General features: G+C 52.3%; 1 protein-coding gene across 2 annotated transcripts in view; it reads left to right on the forward strand.

Annotated features, from left to right (window-relative positions):
• LOC120909285 (membrane-spanning 4-domains subfamily A member 4D-like) overlaps window positions 1-22,261 on the forward strand; it is a 56,081-nt gene that overhangs the window by 18,308 nt on the left and 15,512 nt on the right. For both annotated transcript variants that reach the window (XM_040321027.1, XM_040321026.1), the window contains exon 4: window positions 21,830-21,886. In XM_040321027.1, coding sequence (XP_040176961.1) covers window positions 21,830-21,886 — 57 coding nt within the window. The remainder of the gene's footprint in view (window positions 1-21,829; window positions 21,887-22,261) is intronic.

Consider the following 22,261-nt stretch of genomic DNA (forward strand, 5'->3'; position numbering starts at 1 on the left):
TTAAACTCTCAACTATCTTCCATACTACATACCGTATTTATCGCGGTATAACGCGCTCCCGCGTATACCGCACACCCTTAAAGTGGCCCCCAATCCTGTGGAAAAAAAGTTTTTTTGTTTTTTTTGTACTTACAGTTTTGGTGTCTTGCGCGGCGTCCATCGGCGGCCTCGTCGGGTCCGGCGTCCTTCTGCGGCTTCAGGTGTCCTCTTCGGCGGGTCCGGCGTCCGTCTTCGGCGGGTCGGGTGTCCTCTTCGGCGGGTCGGGTGTCCTCTTCGGCGGGTCGGGTGTCCTCTTCGGCGGGTCCGGCGTCCTTCTGCGGCGTCCTCGCGTCCTCCCCGCTCGTTTCCCACGCCGAGTTTTGAATACTGCGCCGACATATACAGAGCGCAGTACACTCGTGTATTGTCGGCAATGCTCGGCTACCCGCGCTGACGTCCTGTACGTCCAGGACGTGAGTGCGGAAGGAGCCGAGATTGCCCGACTATACCCGAGTGTACTGCGCTCGGTATATGTCGGCGCAGTATTCAAAACTCGGCGCGGGAAAGCGGGTATCGGCGTATACCGCGCACCCACGATTTTGCCCTGATTTTCAGGGCAAAAAAGTGCGCGGTATACGCCGATAATTAAAGTGACTGGTATGTAGTTACTTGTTAAAGACTTTGATCCCTTTTTTAATATAGGCACCACATTGGCCTTATGCCCATCCAGTGGTACTACACCAGTTATTAAAGAGTCTCCAAAAAATTATAAACAATGGCGTTGAAATAACAGAGCTCAACTCTTTGAGAACACATGGGTGTAAGACATCTGGTCCAGGTGCTTTATTCAGCTTTACAATGCATGACTTACTATGCATGATAATCTAAGCAGGAATAGTTTTTCAGCATTGATAAAAAAAAGTCACAATAAATTAAACAAGGCAGACATCACTCACCAGCTTTCCTTTAGGGGAGAGCAAATTTGGGCAACAGGTAATGTATTTTGTGAGATTTAATGCAGTGTTAATTCTAGATAAGGTTTTTGGCCAAAAAAAGCCTGATGCCCTGTACACACGATCGGTTCATCCGATGAAAACGGTCTGATGGATTTTTTCATCAGATATCCGATGAAGCTGACTTTCATCAGTCTTGCCTACACACCATCAAAACAAATCGTGTCAGAACGCGGTGACGTAAAACACAACGACGTGTTGAGAAAAATGAAGTTCAATGCTTCAAAGCATGCGTCGAATTGATTCTGAGCATGCGTGGATTTTGAACCGATGGACGTGCCCACAGATGATCGTTTTTTTCTATCGTTTTTTTAACCATCAGATAATTTTAAAACAAGTTCCTAGTTTTTTCACCGATGGATAAAAAACCGATGGGGCACACACACAATCGGTTCGTCTGATGAAAACGGTCCATCAGACCGTTTTCATCAGATGAACCGATCGTGTGTACGCGGCATGACACTTCAGTAACCCTGGCCACACAACTTGTAATTAGATTTTACAATCCACTAGTTTTGGTAAAGGAAAAAAAGAGTAAAAATTAGGGTTTCCTAGAAACAAATTGTATTTTTTTTTTTAACTAAAAGATTTCAAAGTGTAGCTATTAGTACTGATGAGAAAGTAATTAGGAAACATTGTATTTTCTATTCAGTTAGCTAGATTCACAAAGAGTTAGGCCGGAGTATCAGTAGATACGCCGACCTAACTCGGAATCTGCGCCGTCCTAAGTTTAAGTGTATTCTCAAACAGAGATACACTTAAACCTATCTAAGATACGACGGCTTGCGCCGTCGTATCTTAGGGTGCAATATTTAGGCTGGCCGCTAGGTGGTGCTTCCTTTGAGTTTGGCGTAGAATATGTAAATCACTAGATACGCCTATTCACGAACGCACGTGCGCCTGTCGCAGTAAAGATACGCCGTTTCCGTAAGAGATAGGCCACCTAAAGATAAACATGCCCCCTAGGTGGCGTAGCCAATGTTAAGTATGGCCGTCGTTCCCGCATCGAAATTTAATTTTTTTTACGTCGTTTGTGTAAGTTGTCTGTGAATAGGGCTGGACGTAATTTACGTCCACGTCGAAACCAATACGTCCTTGCGGCATACTTTGCCGAAATGCACACTGGGATATGTACACGGACGGCGCATGCTCCGTTCGTAAAAAACGTCAATCACGTCAGGTCACCCCCCCATTAACATAAAACATGCCCCCTTAGCCTAATTTGAATTAGGTGCGCTTACGCCGGACACATTTACGCTGCGCCGCCGTAAGTTAGGAGGCAAGTACTTTGTGAATACAGTACTTGCCTATCTAACTTAAGGCGGCATAGCGTAAATACGATACGCTACGCCGCCTTAAAGATGCGGCGGTCTTTTAGAATCTAGCTAAATGTCTTCTTCTCTTGCACCACTGATAAGCCAAAGGCTAGCTGCTTAAAACTGGGCATAGAATGGCAAGACCCTTCGGTGTCTAAAGATGTAATCCAATCTGTTACAGTATAGGAAGGCAGGGCTATGTGTATTGGCTTCTGGTACTGCTCGCTTAGGGCTTAATATTCTAGTGCACCAACATCCTGCAGAGTCTATATGGCACAGCTTAGAGAGAGCATCCAATGAGCTTTCTATAAAGATATAATACACCAATGTCAGAAGAAGTCGATGTAAAACAGGGGTGGGCACTGCTGTAGAGTTCTCAAACTCACTGGCAATGCAAGATGAACATTTTCCTCTCTTGATCAGCTGATGTGGACCATATAGCCAGCTGTGGCTGGCCAAAAGAGCCATGGTTGTGGATTTTTTCTAGACAGGGGGGCAGATTCATCAAGGGGATACGACGGCGGATCTCCTGATCCGCCGTCGTATCTCTGAGATCCCACGGTCGGATCTATGCGACTGATTCATAAGAATCAGTTCCGCATAGATCTCCCTTAGAACTGACTGGTGTAAGTGCCTTACACCAGTCGGATCTTAGGCTGCAATCTACCGCCGGCCGCTAGGTGTCGTCGCAGTTTTTTACGCGTCGGATATGCAAATGAGGAGAACCGCCGATTCAAGACCGAACGCCCGCCCGTCACTTTTTTTTTACGTCGTTTGCGTTTGGCTTTTTCCGGCGGATAGTTACCCCTGCTATATGAGGGGTAGCTAATGTTAAGTATGGCCGTCGTTCCCGCGCCGAGATTCACATTTTTACGTCGTTTGCGTAAGTCGATCGGGAATACGGATGGCCAGGATTTTACGTAGCCGCGGAAAACATTGACGTCCTAGCGACGTCATTTGGAGCATGCGCACTGGCAAATTTCGCCGGCGACGCATGCGCAGTTAAATTGGCGCGGGAACGCGCCTGATTTAAATTGTACACTCCCCCTAGCCGCGGAATTTGAATTCCGCCGGGGGAGTTACGATCTGACGGTGCAATTTTCGAGGTAAGTGCTTGGTGAATCATGCACTTGCCTCGCAAAATTGGACCGGCAGATCGAAAATCAGATAGATTACGCGGATCTAAAGATCCGCTAATCTATCTGAATCTGCCCCATTGTTTACATCAATTCATATTATGTCCAGAGTAATAAAAAGGTTAAAATGAACAAATATTGAGTATGACAAGTTCCTACATATATGAGCTAAAAGGAGACTGGTTGTATTCCTTTAGGTTTATTATATTGCTTTAGGTTTTGACCTAAACATTGAAAAACCACATCGTGGCTTCCACTGAGAAGATAATTCAATATTAGGCCGAAAGGTACCACCTGATACAAGATTCTCACCTCGTCATAGTAGTAACAACGCAACAACCAAAACAAATCTGTTTCTTTTTTTAAGTGGCACTGACTGTGGCATTAGGGCAAGTGAAATTGTTACGTAGAGGGACACACTCATAGAGAAAATACAGAAGGGCCATTAAATCCTTACTGCACAGCATCCTTAACTTCCAGTAATAAGTATGTTATTATTACTTTAATCTTGTGCATGGGTCTGCCCAAAGTTCACAATTTTCTAAGCGTGGAACAGTGGGAAATTTACTGCCCCACTATCAAGTCCACACTGCATCAGACTCTTTGTCACCGCCAGGGTTGGACTGGCCATCGGGACTACCGGGAGTTTCCCGGTGGGCCGATGGCTCAGTGGGCCAGTTGTCACTCAGGGGCGTCGGGAGGGGAGGGCTAGAGTCCTGAGTGGGTCCCCAAGAAGCCCGGAGTCTCGCCCTTAGTGTAAACATCCAGTGATTGGTGGGCAAGCGGGGGCGTGCGGCCGCAGTGAGAGTGGAGCTGTCAAAATGAAGCACTGATGTCGGGGATGGGCGGGGCCAATATGCGGGGGCACCCCCATCCCCGACATCATTGCTTAGATGTGACAGCTCCACTCTCACTGCAGCCGCACGCCCCGATACCAATGTGCGGGGCCCCTTTGTCCAGTACATTTGCAAACACTGCCTGTATACACTCTGACAGTCAGAATGTATACAGGCAGTGTTTGCTATGTACTGGACGAAGGGGCCCCGCACATTGGTATCGAGTCCTGCGGCTGCAAAATCTGACTGCTGGCTGGGGAGGAAGGTGGTGGCCGCACCCGTTGCCACTACTGCAAGTGCACGGTTCCAGTGCAGGCTGCAGAGTATCGCTGCTGGAGGGGGTGCATGGTGGGTGGAGTGCATGTGCAGGGTGACAACAGTGAACCTGTTGAACATCCTGCCTGTGTGTCCTCTCAGACCTCTTCTCTCCCGTGTAACTCCTCCTCCTCCCCCCAGCCGCTTTCATCCATACAATAAGCAGACTGTCCGAGCAGAAGGCGGAGCTGTCCAACTTTTCAAGTTAAAAAGCCTGTGATTTGTTGCTAGGGGCGGTCCTAGCAACCAATCGTCTGTCTGTTACATGCAGGGCCGGACTGGCCTACCGGGATAGCGGGAAAATTCCCGGTAGGCCGCCTGCTGTCTGTAAAAAATCAACCAGTGTAGCTGCCTGTGTGGCCGGGCCACGGGCGGCGGCGGCCGCCATCGCGGCCGCACTTTTCAATTTAGCCCTCTCCAGTGACTGTCCTCTCACATGTGACATAATCATTTTATGTTTAAAAGCAGCGGCGGCCGGCCGCCGGCGATTTGCGGCCGCCATGCTCACTGAGTCGCTGCTGCACTTTCGAGGCTGTGTCTGTCATGACTCTGGAGCGATCGTGTGTGTCACGTGTCTGAGGGAGGGGAGGAGCCGAGCAGGAGAAGAAACAAACGTCAGACGTTCTCCCTTCTTCCCGTGCGGCGCCAGCACCGCCCACTCGCCCAGTGCAGAGTCACGTGTCGCAGAGGAGAAGAAGGTAACGCGCGGCCCAGCCACCCTTGGAGCAGGTGAGGAAAAAAAGGCTAGAAATCCTGCTGTATCTCTCTCGACTCTCTCACCATATAACGGTGCACCCCCCCCCCCCTCCTCTCTCTGCCACCTACCTACCTTTGCTGCCCCTGGAAAATCTAAATTGTCTGTCTAATAATCTCAGAGAGGGGAGGGGGGTGGGGGTGGTGAGAGAGATTATACAGTCCACATTACAATTTGCAGGGGCAGAAAAGGTGACAGAGAAAGGGGGGGGGGTTGCATGGTGCACCCCCCCCCTTTCTCTGTCACCTTTTCTGTCCCTGCAAATTGTAATCTGGACTGTATAATCTCTCTCTCTCTCACCATTCCATGGTCAACCCCCCCCCCCCTCTACCTTTTAACCACTTGAGATCCATCGACGTCCTCAGCTTTGTGCGGTGATATCTGAATGATGCCTGCAGCTAGAGGCATAATTCAGATATCACCATCTTCAGCCGGCGATTCTGTGCAACATAAGAATGATCATAGCGGCGGTTCCGCCGCTTGATCGTTCTTATAGGCGGCGGGAGGGGACGTCCCCCCCTCCCGCCGCCATCCGGTGCTTCTCCGGGCTCTCCCGTGCCATCGGGGGCCCGGAGAGCGAATCGGCCGGCGTTCATTGGGAAAGCATAGAGATGACTGGTGACCAGATGATCACCAGTCATCTCTATGACCGTCAGAGGTCCGGGCGTGACATCATACACTGTCGGCATTAGATCGGTGAATTTTTTTCACCGATATCATGCTTGTAAGCCTGTAGGAGAGATGTGGGGTCTTATTGACCCCACATCTCTCCATAAAGAGGACCTGTCACACTGATTCCTATTACAAGGGATGTTTACATTCCTTGTAATAGGAAATAAAAGTGATAAAAAAAAAATATGTATGTAAAATAAAGTGTTAAAGTTAAAAAATGAAGTAAAATAAAAATAATTTTTTTTTTTAATTTTTTTTTTAAACACCCCTGTCCCCGGTAGCTCGCTCTTAGAAGTGAACTTGCATGCAAGTCCCACCCACATATGTAAACGCCCTTCAAACCCCACATGTGAGGTATCGTCGCGTGCATTAGAGCGTGTGCAACAATACTAGCACTAGACCTCCTCTGTAACTCGAAAATAGTAACCTGTAAAAAAAATTAAAGCGTCGCCTATAGAGATTTTTAAGTACTGAAGTTTGGCGCCATTCCATGAGTGCGTGCAATATTAAAGTGTGACATGTTAGGTATCTATTTACTCGGCGTAACATCTTTCACATTATACAAAATAATTGGGCTAACTTTACTGTTTTGTTATTTTTTAATCCATGAAACCGTTTTTTTTCCCAAAAAAAGGCATTTGAACAATTATTGCGCAAATACCTTGCGAGAAAAAAAGTTGCAATGTCCGCCATTTTATTCCCTAGGGTGTCTGCTAAAAAAAATATATATAATGTTTGGGGGTTCTGATTAATTTTCTAGGGAAAAATTTAGATTTTTACATGAAGGAGAAAAGTGCCAAAATAGGCCCGGATGTCAAGTGGTTAAATGCAAAAAAATAAAAAACAATAATCTGCCTGCGCTTAGTACCGTGAATTGGGCTGCTGCCCCCCCCCTGGAAACCAATCCCCTAAAAGGGGTAGGTGAACGTGATAGAAAGTATATAGTCCAATTGCAGCCTCAGGTCTAAGGCTATCTGGCGCCTGCGGAGGACTCCTTGATCGCGTGACCATGTAAACCTTGAGGGGAGGAGCCGAGCAGGAGAACGTCAGAACGCCGTGGTTCTTCTGCTCTATTTCCCCCTTCCAAGTTTCATCTGCCTGTGCGGCGCCAACTCCGCCCACAATGTCTGTCTGCAGGGAGGTAACAAGTGAGAGCACAGGAGGAGTGAATGGCATCGGCCGTCCTCGGAGTCGGAGCTCAAGAATTCAGGTCAGGTCACAGTATAATGAACCATTGCACGGTGCAGCCCGCCCCCCCCCCCCCCCTCTCCTCCTCTCTCTGTCAGTGTCACCTACCTTTGCTTGCCCTGCATATTGTGATTTTATAACAATCTTTCTCTCACCAGGCATTGCATGGTGCCCCCCTCCCCCTCTCTGCATGGTGCCCCCCCCCTCTCTGTCGTTTTTGCTACCCCTGCAAATTGTAATCTGTACACTAATCTCGGGGGGGGGGGTGTGCACCATGCTATGGTGAGAGAGAGATTATTATACAGATTACAATTTGCAGGGGCAGCAAAGGTGACAGAGGGGGGGGGGGGTGTACCATGCAATGGTGAGAGTCTCTCAGACTTTCACCATTGCATGGTGCACCCCCCCCCCCTCTCTCTCTCTGTCACCTTTGCTGCCCCTGCAAATTGTAATCTGTATAATAATCTCTCTCTCACCATAGCATGGTTCACCCCCCCCCCCCTCTCTCTGTCACCTTTGATACCCCCTCTCTCGCCGTTGCACACTCTCTCTCTCACCGTTGCACACTCTCTCTCTCTCACCGTTGCACTCTCTCTCTCACCGTTGCACACTCTCTCTCTCTCGCCGTTGCACACTCTCTCTCTCACCGTTGCACTCTCTCTCTCTCTCACCGTTGCACTCTCTCTCTCACCGTTGCACTCTCTCTCTCTCTCACCGTTGCACTCTCTCTCTCTCACCGTTGCACTCTCTCTCTCACCGTTGCACTCTCTCTCTCTCTCTCTCTCTCACCGTTGCACTCTCACCGTTGCACTCTCTCTCACTGTTGCACCCTCTCTCTCTCAGTTGCACACCCTCTCTCACCGTTGCACTCTCTCTCTCTCTCTCACCGTTGCACTCTCTCTCTCACCGTTGCACTCTCTCTCTCTCACCGTTGCACTCTCTCTCTCTCACCGTTGCACTCTCTCTCTCACCGGTGCACTCTCTCTCTCACCGGTGCACTCTCTCTCTCTCTCACCATTGCACACTCCCCCTCACTGTTGCACCCTCTCTCGCCGTTGCACACTCTCTCTCAGTTGCACTCTCTCTCTCTCACCGTTGCACTCTCTCTCTCTCACCGTTGCACTCTCTCTCACTGTTGCACTCTCTCTCACCGTTGCACCCTCTCTCTCTCACCATTGCACCCTCCCCCTCACTGTTGCACCCTCTCTCGCCGTTGCACACTCTCTCGCCGTTGCACACTCTCTCTCAGTTGCACTCTCCCTCTCTCACCGTTGCACTCTCCCTCTCTCACCGTTGCACTCTCCCTCTCTCACCGTTGCACTCTCCCTCTCTCACCGTTGCACTCTCTCTCACCGTTGCACTCTCTCTCACCGTTGCACTCTCTCTCTCTCTCACCGTTGCACTCTCTCTCTCTCTCACCGTTGCACTCTCTCTCTCTCTCAACGTTGCACTCTCTCTCTCTCACTGTTGCACTCTCTCTCTCTCTCTCACTGTTGTACTCTCTCTCTCCCCCTCTCACTGTTGCACTCTCTCTCTCTCTCACCGTTGCACTCTCTCTCTCTCTCTCTCACACTGTTGCACTCTCTCTCTCTCACCGTTGCACTCTCACTCACCGTTGCACCCTCCCACTTACCGTTGCACCCTCCCACTTACCATTGCACCCTCCCACTCACCGCTGCACCCTCTCTCTCTCACCGTTGCACCCTCTCTCTCACCGTTGCACCCTCTCTCTCTCACCGTTGCACCCCCTCTCTCTCACCGTTGCACCCCTCTCTCTCAACGTTGCACCCCCTCTCTCTCTCACCATGGCACCTCTCTCTCTCACCATTGCACCCCGGCCCCTCTCTTGCTCTCTCATGAATTTATTTAAATTTTTTTAAAGCAGGTAAAAATAAATGTGCATTTATAGTTGTTTTGGCCTGCAGAGCATTGCATCTCTCTCTCATATTGTTGCACCCCCCCCCTCTCTCTCTGACGTTATGCTGTGGGGCTGGTATAATACTGTTATGGGGCTGGTATGAAATTATTTCCAGGGCTGGTTTTCAGTCCCAGTCCGGCCCTGGTTACATGGAAAGTTAAACAGCTCCCGCCTTCTGGACTCGTCTGCCACCTCTGTCTTCTCCCTGCTGTGTAAGGTAAGGGAGGGGGCACTGACATAAAGGGAGCTGTGTTTGCTGCAAAGAAAGAAGATGTATGTAAAGGATACCAGAAAGGAGGGGACTGTGATAGGAAGTGGGTGTCAGTGTATGTATCGGGGGGGGGGGGGGTCAGTATATGTGTAAGGAGGGGGGGGGGTCAGTATATGTGTAAGGAGGGAGGGGGGTGTCAGTGTATGTATCAGGAGGGGGGACAGTGTTTGTGTCAGGAGGTGGGGGTCAGTGTTTGTGTCAGGAGGGGGGGTCAGTATATGTGTAAGGAGGGGGGGGTCAGTATATGTGTAAGGAGAGAGGGTCAGTATATTTATAAGGAGGGGGGACAGTGTTTGTGTCAGGAGGGGGGGGGGTCAGTGTATGTGTCAGGAGGTGGGGGTCAGTGTTTGTGTCAGGAGGTGGGGGTCAGTGTTTGTGTCAGGAGGGGGGACAGTGTTTGTGTCAGGAGGGGGGACAGTGTTTGTGTCAGGAGGGGGCGGGGGTCAGTGTTTGTGTCAGGAGGGGGGTCAGTGTTTGTGTCAGGAGGGGGGACAGTGTTTGTGTCAGGAGGGGGGACAGTGTTTGTGTCAGGAGGGGGGACAGTGTTTGTGTCAGGAGGGGGCGTCAGTGTTTGTGTCAGGAGGGGGCGTCAGTGTTTGTGTCAGGGGGGGCGTCAGTGTTTGTGTCAGGAGGGGGCGTCAGTGTTTGTGTCAGGAGGGGGCGTCAGTGTTTGTGTCAGGAGGGGGCGTCAGTGTTTGTGTCAGGGGGGGGCGTCAGTGTTTGTGTCAGGAGGGGGCGTCAGTGTTTGTGTCAGGAGGGGGCGTCAGTGTTTGTGTCAGGAGGGGGCGTCAGTGTTTGTGTCAGGAGGGGGCGTCAGTGTTTGTGTCAGGAGGGGGCGTCAGTGTTTGTGTCAGGAGGGGGCGTCAGGGTTTGTGTCAGGAGGGGGCGTCAGTGTTTGTGTCAGGAGGGGGCGTCAGTGTTTGTGTCAGGAGGGGGGGTCAGTATATGTGTAAGGAGGGGGGGGGTCAATATATGTGTAAGGAGAGAGGGTCAGTATATTTATAAGGAGGGGGGACAGTGTTTGTGTCAGGAGGGGGGGGGTCAGTGTATGTGTCAGGAGGTGGGGGTCAGTGTTTGTGTCAGGAGGTGGGGGTCAGTGTTTGTGTCAGGAGGGGGGACAGTGTTTGTGTCAGGAGGGGGGACAGTGTTTGTGTCAGGAGGGGGGTCAGTGTTTGTGTCAGGAGGGGGGACAGTGTTTGTGTCAGGAGGGGGCGTCAGTGTTTGTGTCAGGAGGGGGCGTCAGTGTTTGTGTCAGGAGGGGGCGTCAGTGTTTGTGTCAGGAGGGGGCGTCAGTGTTTGTGTCAGGAGGGGGCGTCAGTGTTTGTGTCAGGAGGGGGCGTCAGTGTTTGTGTCAGGAGGGGGCGTCAGTGTTTGTGTCAGGAGGGGGCGTCAGTGTTTGTGTCAGGAGGGGGCGTCAGTGTTTGTGTCAGGAGGGGGCGTCAGTGTTTGTGTCAGGAGGGGGCGTCAGTGTTTGTGTCAGGAGGGGGCGTCAGTGTTTGTGTCAGGAGGGGGCGTCAGTGTTTGTGTCAGGAGGTGGGCGTCAGTGTTTGTGTCAGGAGGGGGCGTCAGTGTTTGTGTCAGGAGGGGGCGTCAGTGTTTGTGTCAGGAGGGGGGGTCAGTATATGTGTAAGGAGGGGGGGGTCAGTATATGTGTAAGGAGAGAGGGTCAGTATATTTATAAGGAGGGGGGACAGTGTTTGTGTCAGGAGGGGGGGGGGTCAGTGTATGTGTCAGGAGGTGGGGGTCAGTGTTTGTGTCAGGAGGTGGGGGTCAGTGTTTGTGTCAGGAGGGGGGACAGTGTTTGTGTCAGGAGGGGGGACAGTGTTTGTGTCAGGAGGGGGCGGGGGTCAGTGTTTGTGTCAGGAGGGGGGTCAGTGTTTGTGTCAGGAGGGGGGTCAGTGTTTGTGTCAGGAGGGGGGACAGTGTTTGTGTCAGGAGGGGGCGGGGGTCAGTGTTTGTGTCAGGAGGGGGATCAGTGTTTGTGTCAGGAGGGGGGTCAGTGTTTGTGTCAGGAGGGGGGGTCAGTATATGTGTAAGGAGGGGGGGGTCAGTATATGTGTAAGGAGAGAGGGTCAGTATATTTATAAGGAGGGGGGACAGTGTTTGTGTCAGGAGGGGGGGGGGTCGGTGTATGTGTCAGGAGGTGGGGGTCAGTGTTTGTGTCAGGAGGTGGGGGTCAGTGTTTGTGTCAGGAGGGGGGACAGTGTTTGTGTCAGGAGGGGGGACAGTGTTTGTGTCAGGAGGGGGGACAGTGTTTGTGTCAGGAGGGGCGTCAGTGTTTGTGTCAGGAGGGGCGTCAGTGTTTGTGTCAGGAGGGGGCGTCAGTGTTTGTGTCAGGAGGGGGCGTCAGTGTTTGTGTCAGGAGGGGGCGTCAGTGTTTGTGTCAGGAGGGGGCGTCAGTGTTTGTGTCAGGAGGGGGCGTCAGTGTTTGTGTCAGGAGGGGGCGTCAGTGTTTGTGTCAGGAGGGGGCGTCAGTGTTTGTGTCAGGAGGGGGCGTCAGTGTTTGTGTCAGGAGGGGGCGTCAGTGTTTGTGTCAGGAGGGGGCGTCAGTGTTTGTGTCAGGAGGGGGCGTCAGTGTTTGTGTCAGGAGGGGGCGTCAGTGTTTGTGTCAGGAGGGGGCGTCAGTGTTTGTGTCAGAAGGTGGGCGTCAGTGTTTGTGTCAGGAGGTGGGCGTCAGTGTTTGTGTCAGGAGGGGGCGTCAGTGTTTGTGTCAGGAGGGGGCGTCAGTGTTTGTGTCAGGAGGGGGCGTCAGTGTTTGTGTCAGGAGGGGGCGTCAGTGTTTGTGTCAGGAGGGGGCGTCAGTGTTTGTGTCAGGAGGGGGCGTCAGTGTTTGTGTCAGGAGGGGCGTCAGTGTTTGTGTCAGGAGGGGGCGTCAGTGTTTGTGTCAGGAGGGGGCATCAGTGTTTGTGTCAGGAGGGGGCGTCAGTGTTTGTGTCAGGAGGGGGCGTCAGTGTTTGTATCAGGAGGGGGCGTCAGTGTTTGTGTCAGGAGGGGGCGTCAGTGTTTGTGTCAGGAGGGGGCGTCAGTGTTTGTGTCAGGAGGGGGCGTCAGTGTTTGTGTCAGGAGGGGGCGTCAGTGTTTGTGTCATGACTAGTGTAGTCCAGATGTGACCCAATAACCTTTGACCGTTGAAACCCCATGTACTCCACCCCTTAATTGTCCCCCACTTAATATATAGTAAAGAGACCACACCTTTGCTTTTGGAGTAAACTGGCCACAACAGCCTATTTTATTAAAACATAATCGCAATAAAAAACTCCAACTTAAATGAAAACAGTAAATATCCAACATCAATGACATACAATAAAAACCCCACTCTGTTGGTCCTTTCTGGCAGCCCACCCATTCTCCACCATTTTACCATATACCAGATGAACAATGCACTGCGAGCAAACAATAACCTTAGGCCTCCAGTCCGTGTAGTACGCTCGGAGACAACCCCCGCCCGCAGTGCAAACGTTACAGTATACCAACTAACCTTTCGCTGGAATACACTTAAGGGGCCCATAATATTGATGAGCCCCCCACCCCCGTTTTCACACGTTTTCTACTGCCACCATAAAGGACCAACAGAACTAACCGCCACAGCCCGAAAGGATGACACCTCCACCTTTAAGGGCCCCCACCCAACCTCAACGCTCTCTGAATCCCTTCTTGTATCCCCATCGACCAAAGCGCAATCCCCACATCCGTCAGATGGACACCGTCCCTCCTCAGATACATGCCCACATTAGTCTCCAATTCCTGGTGGCGTACCACCAGCCCCCCAAGGCGTGCCAAAAATTTACCCACCACCCGGTTAACCCGAGTCCTGGCTCTGTTGAGCCTGGTAACTGACCGAGCCTTGCGCCACTGTGTGCGGGCGACAATTTCCGACCACACCAGCACCGTCCCCGGAAAGGCCGCTCGCAGCCGCTCAAAGTCCGCTTTGATGTCCGAAATCAGAGCCCTGATTTTACGGACACCAAAATCATTCCCCCCCGCGTGTATAACCAGAACATCGGGGGGCCTGTCCAATCGGGCGTACCTCTCGACCTCTGGTAGCACCCTACCCCACATCATCCCAGGTATCCCCAGCCACCTCAACACCGCTTCCTTCCTGGAAATACCCAGCTGCCTGCCTTCCGGCTTCTCATCAGCCCTTCTTGCCCCCCAGCAAACGTACGAATGTCCGAAAATCCAGACGAGGCGTGTAGTCCCTCCATCTGAAATGAAATAAACAATCCACAATGCTCACCAACGAACACCAACCCTAAAAAAAAAGCCCCCCCCTTTTGCATCTCTCCCCTCCCCATTAACCAACCACCAACTGAGGCCGCACGTATGACCTGAACCTCCGAGATTCCCACCTCCCGATCTTCCGTACTGCCGCCTCGTTCATCCCGCACCTGGCAGCTTCGGTAGCCGCCCCGATACGGAAGGAGTGAGACGAAAACTCGGACTTGTCCAAGCCCATTTCTTGCAAGCAACTGCGAAAAACAGCCACAAATTGGAACTTTGACAAGAAAGACCCATCTTCGTGCTTAAGCAACGGCCCTTCCCCTTCCGGCCTGACCCCCAAAAATGCCTTGACCGATGCCACCGGACATACTCTGGCCCCCGGCAGGGAAAAAAGAACCACGTCCACCCCCCTGCCCCTCTGGTCGGTTTTTGATCTGTGCAACCGAATACCCACCTTGTCCTCCGATATCCACACATCCTCCCTCATCAGCCCCCCGGCCCTCAGGCGGGAAGGGCTAACCAATTCACTGATGCGGAACGCCCCGTAAAATGCCAGCGAGAAAGCCGCCGCGAACAACAGGCATTCATACTGCCCCGTGCACACCCCGTCCAAGGCTCCCCTGATACCTACCAAATTGGCAAAAGAGACTGGCATCCTGCACCTTACGACCTTTCCTGTAGCCCTTCACTGCCTGTCTGACCCAAAAGTCCTTAGTCCAATCCACCCCCCCCACCAGCTTAAAAAAGAACGCTAAACCCGCCAATTTTTTCTCAATGGAGGACACTGACACGCCTAGCTCCATGTTCCTGGCTACAAAATAAATTACCTGCAACCGCTCCTCTGGCCCCCCGCTCACAACCCCAGCTTCGGCACCCAACTCCAACCATTCCTTCCATACCTTGGCGTAGGCCGACCATGTAGCCGTGCTAACGGACTGCTTAATCCACGAGGCGGCTATTCCAGCGCCAGCTCCCAAATCCAGCCCGGGCACGGGACCCCGACAGCCTCCGCGGCCGGGGCCAGCTCTCTGAACTTGTCCCACTGAAAACGAGACAATGAGTCAGCCAGCGTGTTCTCGACGCCCGGGATATGCACGGCATAAATGAAAATGTTCAGTTGCAAACACCTCAACACTAAATGCCGCATGAGCCGAATGACCGGTTGTGACGACGCGGACATGCGGTTCACTACCTGAACCACTCCCATGTTGTCACAATTCAGCCGGAGTTTTAGGTTGCTGCAGGCCTCCCCCCAAAGCTCAATGGCCAACACCACTGGAAACAGTTCCAGCAGCACTAGGTTCCGGAGAAAACCTGCCTCCACCCAAGACCTCGGCCAAGGCTCTGCGCTCCACTGCCCCTTGAAGAAAGCCCCATAGCCCGTGGACCCCGCCGCATCCGTCACCAGTTCCACGTCGAAGTTACTCACCGGACTGGACAGCCACATCGACCTGCCATTGTAGGATGACAGGAACTCATACCATACCTTCAAGTCCTCCCGATGCTCCTTAGACAAACGAATGAAATGATTGGGGGCCTTAGCCCCCGCCGTAGCCGCCGACAGCCGTCGGCAAAATATTCTGCCCATGGGAATGATCCTACAAGCGAAATTAAGTTTTCCCAGCAGTGACTGTAAAGTCCTCAGCTGCACCTTCCGCAAGCCCTGAAACTCTCTAACTTCCGCCTTCAAGGCCTCGAGCTTATCCCTTGGAAGGCGGCACTCCATTACTTCCGAATTGATCACTATACCCAGAAAACTAATCTCCGTCGTGGGGCCTTCCGTCTTGTCGGCCGCCAAGGGCACGCCAAAACGTCCCGCAATGTGCTGCAACGTTGACAGTAGAGTCGCACACACACCAGAGGAAGGCGGCCCCACGCAGAGGTAGTCATCCAGATAGTGAATGATCGAGTCCAGGCCCGACACATCCCTGACCACCCATTCCAAAAAGGAACTGAAGGTCTCAAACAGCGCACAGGAGATGGAGCAGCCCATGGGTAGGCACTGGTCAACATAATATTGGCCCTGCCAGCAACATCCCAACAGCCTAAAACAGTCGGGATGCACCGGCAACAACCGGAAGGCGGATTCGATGTCCGCCTTTGCCATTAAGGCCCCACGTCCGTATCGCCGCACCCACCGTACCGCCGCATCAAACGACGTGTAGGACACCGTGCAAGCCTCCGGATCGATAAAGTCGTTGACCGAACCCCCTTTTGGGAATGACAGGTGGTGAATAAGACGGAATTTGTTCGGTTCCTTCTTAGGCACCACCCCCAACGGAGACACCACCAGCTCCGGCAAGGGCGGGGCCGCAAACGGCCCGCCCATCCGTCCTAGTGCCACTTCCTTGCCCAACTTTTCCCCCACCACCCCCGGCTGAAGGAGAGCCGATTTCAAATTTCGTGCCACCGGCGGCACCACCGCCAGCGAACACGGTATCTTGAAACCGTCCCTGAACCCCGAGGACAATAGTTCTGCCGCTGCCTTGTCCGGGTACCTACTTAGGAAAGGCCGCATCCTTTCCCCCTTCACCGGAGTCGTCCCTTTTTTGAGCAGCGTCACCGGCACGCTTTCCCTTTTTAAAACACTTGGCCGCGGGGTGGGAGCCCCCACACCCTGAGCACTCGTGTTTGAATTTACACGATCCACCGAATTTGCATGCGTTCTCATTGAACTGCCAGCAAACTCCCCACTTCTTACCGGCCGACGGTCCTGAGGAGGTAGCACCCCCGGCCCCACCGTGAAAAGACTGCGCCGGGGCCTTAGCCGCCGCCATGAGCCGCATCCAGAGGCTGATATCTTTCTGATCCCAGCGCAGAGAGGGCCTAACTGCCCGCCGTTGCCGAAACTGCTCATCGTACCTGAGCCAAGCCGACCCCCCGTACACCCGATGCGCCTCCCCAATTGAATCCATGTACCCGAACAACGCCGAGCAATGTTCTGGGTTTTTCTCGCCAACGACGCTAGCCATAATGGCGAACGCCTGGAGCCAGTTCACGAAAGTGCGCGGAATCAACCTATAACGCCGCTTCTCCTCATCCTCCTTTTTAGAATCATCCGGCTTCACCCTATCGAGGTTGAATTTCTCCAACGGCAACAGGGAGAATATCTCTACATATTCGCTCTTGTAAATTTTTTCCTTCACCTCCTGTTTCAAATGACCCCCTAGCGGACACTCGTAGCAGATATAAACCTCGCCCCTTGCCGCATCCGCAATACGTACCAGATCGGAACGAGTCACCACCTCCGGGGCCCCCCCTGACTTGTCCTTCACCGTCCCCACCTGTCCTGCCACCGGGGCCACCGGGGGAAGCTGCGAAGACGCAACCCCCCCTCCGGCCGGAGCATCCCCCCCAGCCGCGCCCACAGCCACAGGTGCCCACGGAGCCACCTGTGGCGAAGGGCCCTGTACCGCAGCCACCCGGCCCAAAAGCTCCCTGAGGCCCCCCACCAATTCCGTCAACAGGGCGTCAGCCCCAGAGGCGGCAGGCGCAACGCCCGCCACCACCGGTGCAGCCACCGCCACTGGCGGCGGAGGTGCCGGCACCCCCCCCTCCCCACTCCCAACAATTCACACAATGCGTCAGCTAAAGAGGATACATGTAATGTAGTGGACTTACCAGGCCTGCCGGGAGACACCCCCGCCGCCGTAGACTGGACCTCCACCGCTGACTCTCTTTCCGGCTCCCCATCCTCGTCTTCCGATGGCACACCTTCCGACCTGTCCTCCCCGGCTGGGATCGGTGCGGCCGACCGTCCCCCAGGAGAAGATGACCTGGAGGCCCCGGAGTCCCCCCTCCGTTCCGGCCGGCCTTTTGCTGCTCCTCTGCCCCGCGTTGTTGCAGCAGGCAGACCACCCGACGATGACTCAGTGTTGCTTGATGTCCCCCGCTCCGAGCCCCGCCCACCCGCGGAACCGCCGGCCCCACGTGTAGAGGGCCCCGCGGCCGTGCCAGGTGGGTCTGAGGCCTTCTTTTTTCCCTTTGCAGCCCCCGTTCCTGCCGTGGAAGGAGAAGGTGTCCCCCCCCCACCGCCCGCATCTGGGGAAGCGGCGCCGGTGCGGCCCGTGGCCCCGCCCACCGACGGAGGTCGGCGGCGTGCGTCCTGTCCCGACCCCCCTGTCTCACTCCTGGTCACCCGCTTCGGCGGGGGGGGCGACCGCCCCCCCCGGAGGGCTCCGAGCCCCCTTGCAGTCCTGGATGAGGGCCCCGGAGAATAGCGGGCCGGAGGCCGCGACCTCCGCCCGCGTGGGGTCAACTCACCGCCGCCCGATCCTCCCGATCCGCCCGCCTGGTCCGCGACCCACTCCGCAGCGCGCCTCTCTAGCCAATCTGTGCCCCGATGAGCTGCCTCGGCCCGCAAGCGCGCAAGCACGAGGTCGACGGACGCCATTTTGTCTGTCTGAGAGCAGGAGGAAAAGCTGCTTCCTCGTTGCTCTCCTGACTGCAAGTGGCCGCCTCGCCCCGCCCCACCCTTTTATAGGGTAACTTCCCTGACACTAGCAGCCAATCCTGCTCCTCCTCTTGAACTTGATATTTCTAACTCCCCCGCCCCTCTCTACACCAATCCTGCTCTTCCTACCTCCTACCCCTTCTAGCTTAACCCTTCCTGTGTCACTAGACACTCTGTCATGCCCGGCCCTCTGCTAGTCTTGCTGGCTTTTTGCTCCGGGCCTCCCTGGAGGGGGCGTCAGTGTTTGTGTCAGGAGGGGGCGTCAGTGTTTGTGTCAGGAGGGGGCATCAGTGTTTGTGTCAGGAGGGGGCGTCAGTGTTTGTGTCAGGAGGGGGGGGTCAGTGTTTTTGTCAGGAGGGGGGGTCAGTGTTTTTGTCAGGAGGGGGGGTCAGTGTTTGTGTCAGGAGGGGGGGTCAGTGTTTGTGTCAGGAGGGGGGTCAGTGTTTGTGTCAGGAGGAGGGAGGGTTAGTGTTTGTGTCAGGGGGGGGGGGGTCAGTGTATGTGTCAGGAGGTGGGGGTCAGTGTTTGTGTCAGGGGGGGGGTCAGTGTTTGTGTCAGGAGGGGGGACAGTGTTTGTGTCAGGAGGAGGGGGGTCAGTGTTTGTGTCAGGAGGAGGGGGGTCAGTGTTTGTGTCAGGGGGGGGGGGTCAGTGTATGTGTCAGGAGGTGGGGGTCAGTGTTTGTGTCTGTGATTTTTTTTTTAATATGCAGCATGGTGGGGGGACGGGAGTAAATACACTGCCACTGGTCATAGTAACTGATGTATTAGACCCCTTTCACACTGAGCCGCCCATAGCGTCGGCGGTAAAACGCCGCTATTTTTACCGCCGACAATTGCGTATAGTTTACTGTGTTTGTGTGTGTGTTTGCAAAAATTAAGTGGGCCGGTCTGGGTGTCCCAGTCCACCCCTGGTCACCGCCCACAGGTTTGTAATTGAAGAAACCACCCCCCCCCATAAAGAATAAACAACCGTGCAGGCTGGAACTGCATATTTAACAAAATAAATGCTTCCCTGTACATTTGCAATAGCTTAACTTCAAACATTTACAGAGGCACGTTATGCTTCTTCAGCACATACGCTTGGTAAAGGCCAAACATGCGTGTTGGGACCCTTCAGGGAAAGACCACGCTATATTAAGATTCCTCTCAACTCAACTCAAACAATTTAAGCTCCTTTGAAGAAACCTATGTCTTTGCATTGCATAAACTATAAGCTTCCTCCTGTATACTAACTAAGGGGTGTCATGGCTTTATTTCCTCCTCCAATGGGAAGAAGTCTCATACCTGAATATCTTCAGTGTGAGATAATCCAAGTCACTCCTGCCTGTGACTGTGTCACTCACAGCTGTTGCCTCAGAAGTTCCTGCCTATTTTCCTGGGATTGCTCCCCACATGGACCAATCTCTATAGACAATGCAGGATCTCTCTATAATCACTGGACAGACTCTAATCTGCATAGAATGTAACCCTATCTGCTCAAGCCACTTACGTTAAGCCTCCCTCAGAAGAAGTGGTACTATGTACATCAGGGCCGGCCCTACCATGGGACCCGATGGTACCATTGTACCAGGCGGCACTTTCAGGGGGGCGGCAAATTGCCGCCCGCCCGCCATCCCATTCCGCAAGCTCCGCTCTGCTCCATTGTGGGGCTAATTGCATGAATAGAGCCATAACATGTCCTTTTTATACTCCAATATACATGAATAGAGCCATGATAGGTCCACTTTAGTTATCATGATATAAAATAATGGATGTGGGGGCATTTTGGTGGGCGTAATTTTTTTTGGGGGGGGGGGGGCAGCAGCATTTCATTCTTGGTACCAGGCAGTACAATGTCTTGGGCCGGCACTGATGTGCATAATAACATACTGAGAATTGCACCAAGCATACATAATAAGAGTGGTTCTACAGGAAGCAGGGTTACATTTACATACAAAGGACAAACCAGAGAAATATATTCAGAATATGTTATAAGAAATACTACTATGCAGTGTGTTATCAATATGTTATGAATCTATTTAGATCAGTACTCCACAGGGGATATACATATCTTCTACTTTTTACACATATGGACATACCAGGACTGTCCTGCACAGTAGGGTCATCTGGCAGTTATGGCCATCAAGGTCTCTGGTAGGGTGACTGGGTGAGAGGGGGAAACATTGGGAAACTCCCTGGCTTTTAGGGTGAGTTGACATGGTTGACCTCATGAAAAAATCCATGCAACATCCTTGCAATAAAATGTTGCCAATCCCTGTAGATGTGTGATACTTACAGCAGACCTGGACATTTTCTGGCCCCTGGGACACATCTGGCCCCTTGGCTGTCCCTGTTAAGCGTGAGGTCAGAAATTAGAAATGAAATGTAAACAAATGTACGCCATGCGCGTAATACAACATATACAACTGCATTGCTGTTTTTTAAGGCAACTGCTATTTTTTTTTGTGTGACACTGCTCCATGACTCTGAGAGAGAAATGTGGGTTCCGAGGACTCAGGCTGGCCAGTCAACAAGATAGCAGCTGTGCTTCTGCCCTTTCCAGGTCGCCAAGATGGTGGTGATGGCACTTTGGTCCTTTCCAAGTGGCTTTGGTTTTTAAGGAGGGGCAGCACTGCCATTCAAACCACTAGGGTGGACCATGGGAAGTGGGCAGTAATGATACAATGCAGGTGAGAGCATGTGGAGAGATGTTTCCAGGTCCTGTTTTCCATCCCATAGGTGAAGGTGAGAGTCTACACCCCCACAAGACCACTTAATTTCCTCCTTGCTGCAGAAGTTACATTGCACACCGGGGTCATGTATAACAGTGGAGGGAATATATTAATACCCTCATGGGGTTCCCTTAGACAGGCTGCTTTGCTTACACAATGCATGTTCGACCCAAGGAGGTGCTAGCTTATAATATTACATAAGGTTGGCTCCCTTGATATTTGTTTTAAGGGGGGTATTGTGTCTAGTTATGTGCACTCATATATCTGGGATATTTTATTGAGCAGAATTAAGTTCAGCCTATTGGTTCAGCCCCCACAGCAATCCCAATTTCTCATGGGGCCCCTTGAGAAAATTATTTGCCCACCCATGACATGCTACAGGTAAGGCTGGGGATTGGAGACAATGCTTGGATGCAAGGGCCGCATGACCATCACCAAAGGGCCGGATGCATTCTTGAGGCTGCAGGTTGAGCACCAATGCTCTAGACCAGGGGTCTCCAAACTATGGCCCTCCAGTTCAGGAACTACAATTCCCATCATGCCTAATCATGTCTGTGAATCTCAGAGTTTTACATTGCCTCATGGGATGTGTAGTTCCGTAACAGCTGGAGAGCCGTAGTTTGGAGATCCCTGCACTAGACCAGGGGTCTCCAAACTTTCTAAACAAGGGGCCAGCTTACTGTCCTTCAGATTTTAGGGGTGCCGGACTGTGGCCTATTGGGAGTAAAAAAGGTCCCAACATCAGTGGGAATATAATACAGTGCCCTATCTTTCATGTCATTGGGAGGGATTACGACCTTTCACTGGGGTCATTTGTTTGGGGATTATGCTTTATTGCTGGTCTCAGTGGATGAAATAGTGCTCCGAGGGCCTGATAAAAGCAAGAAAAGGGCCGCATCTGGCCCCCGGGCCACAGTTTGGAGACCACTGCTCTAGACTATATAGATTTGAACATAAGTAATTTACAACATAGTTCTGTTTTTTATATACTTTCATAAATACAGATTATTGTGATTTAATGTCTTGTAATATCTATTTTTTGACAGTACATCATTGCCGGATCTTTGTCCATTTCAGCTTACAAGAAGCCCTCTGTCTGCAAGGTAAGTTGTTTCCAAAAATCACTGTGAACTTTTATATTTTACATCACATCACATCTGGACAGAAATAACTTCTTTCAAATATATTTCAATCCGAAACAATATCAATAAGTACAGGTATATACTTTATATACTATATATATGCTCACCGGCCACTTTAGTAGGTACACCTGTTCATTTGCTTGGTAACACAAATTCCTAATGAGCCAATCACACGGCAGCAACTCGATGCATTTAGGCATCTAGACATGGTGAAGATGACTTGCTGAAGTTCGAACTGAGCATCAGAATGGAGAAGGAAGGGGATTTAGGTGACTTTGATACTTTGATATAAACATATATACACACACACACATATATATATATCTATATATATAT

Source organism: Rana temporaria, chromosome 8 (assembly GCF_905171775.1).
Source record: "Rana temporaria chromosome 8, aRanTem1.1, whole genome shotgun sequence".
Taxonomy (NCBI): domain Eukaryota; kingdom Metazoa; phylum Chordata; class Amphibia; order Anura; family Ranidae; genus Rana; species Rana temporaria.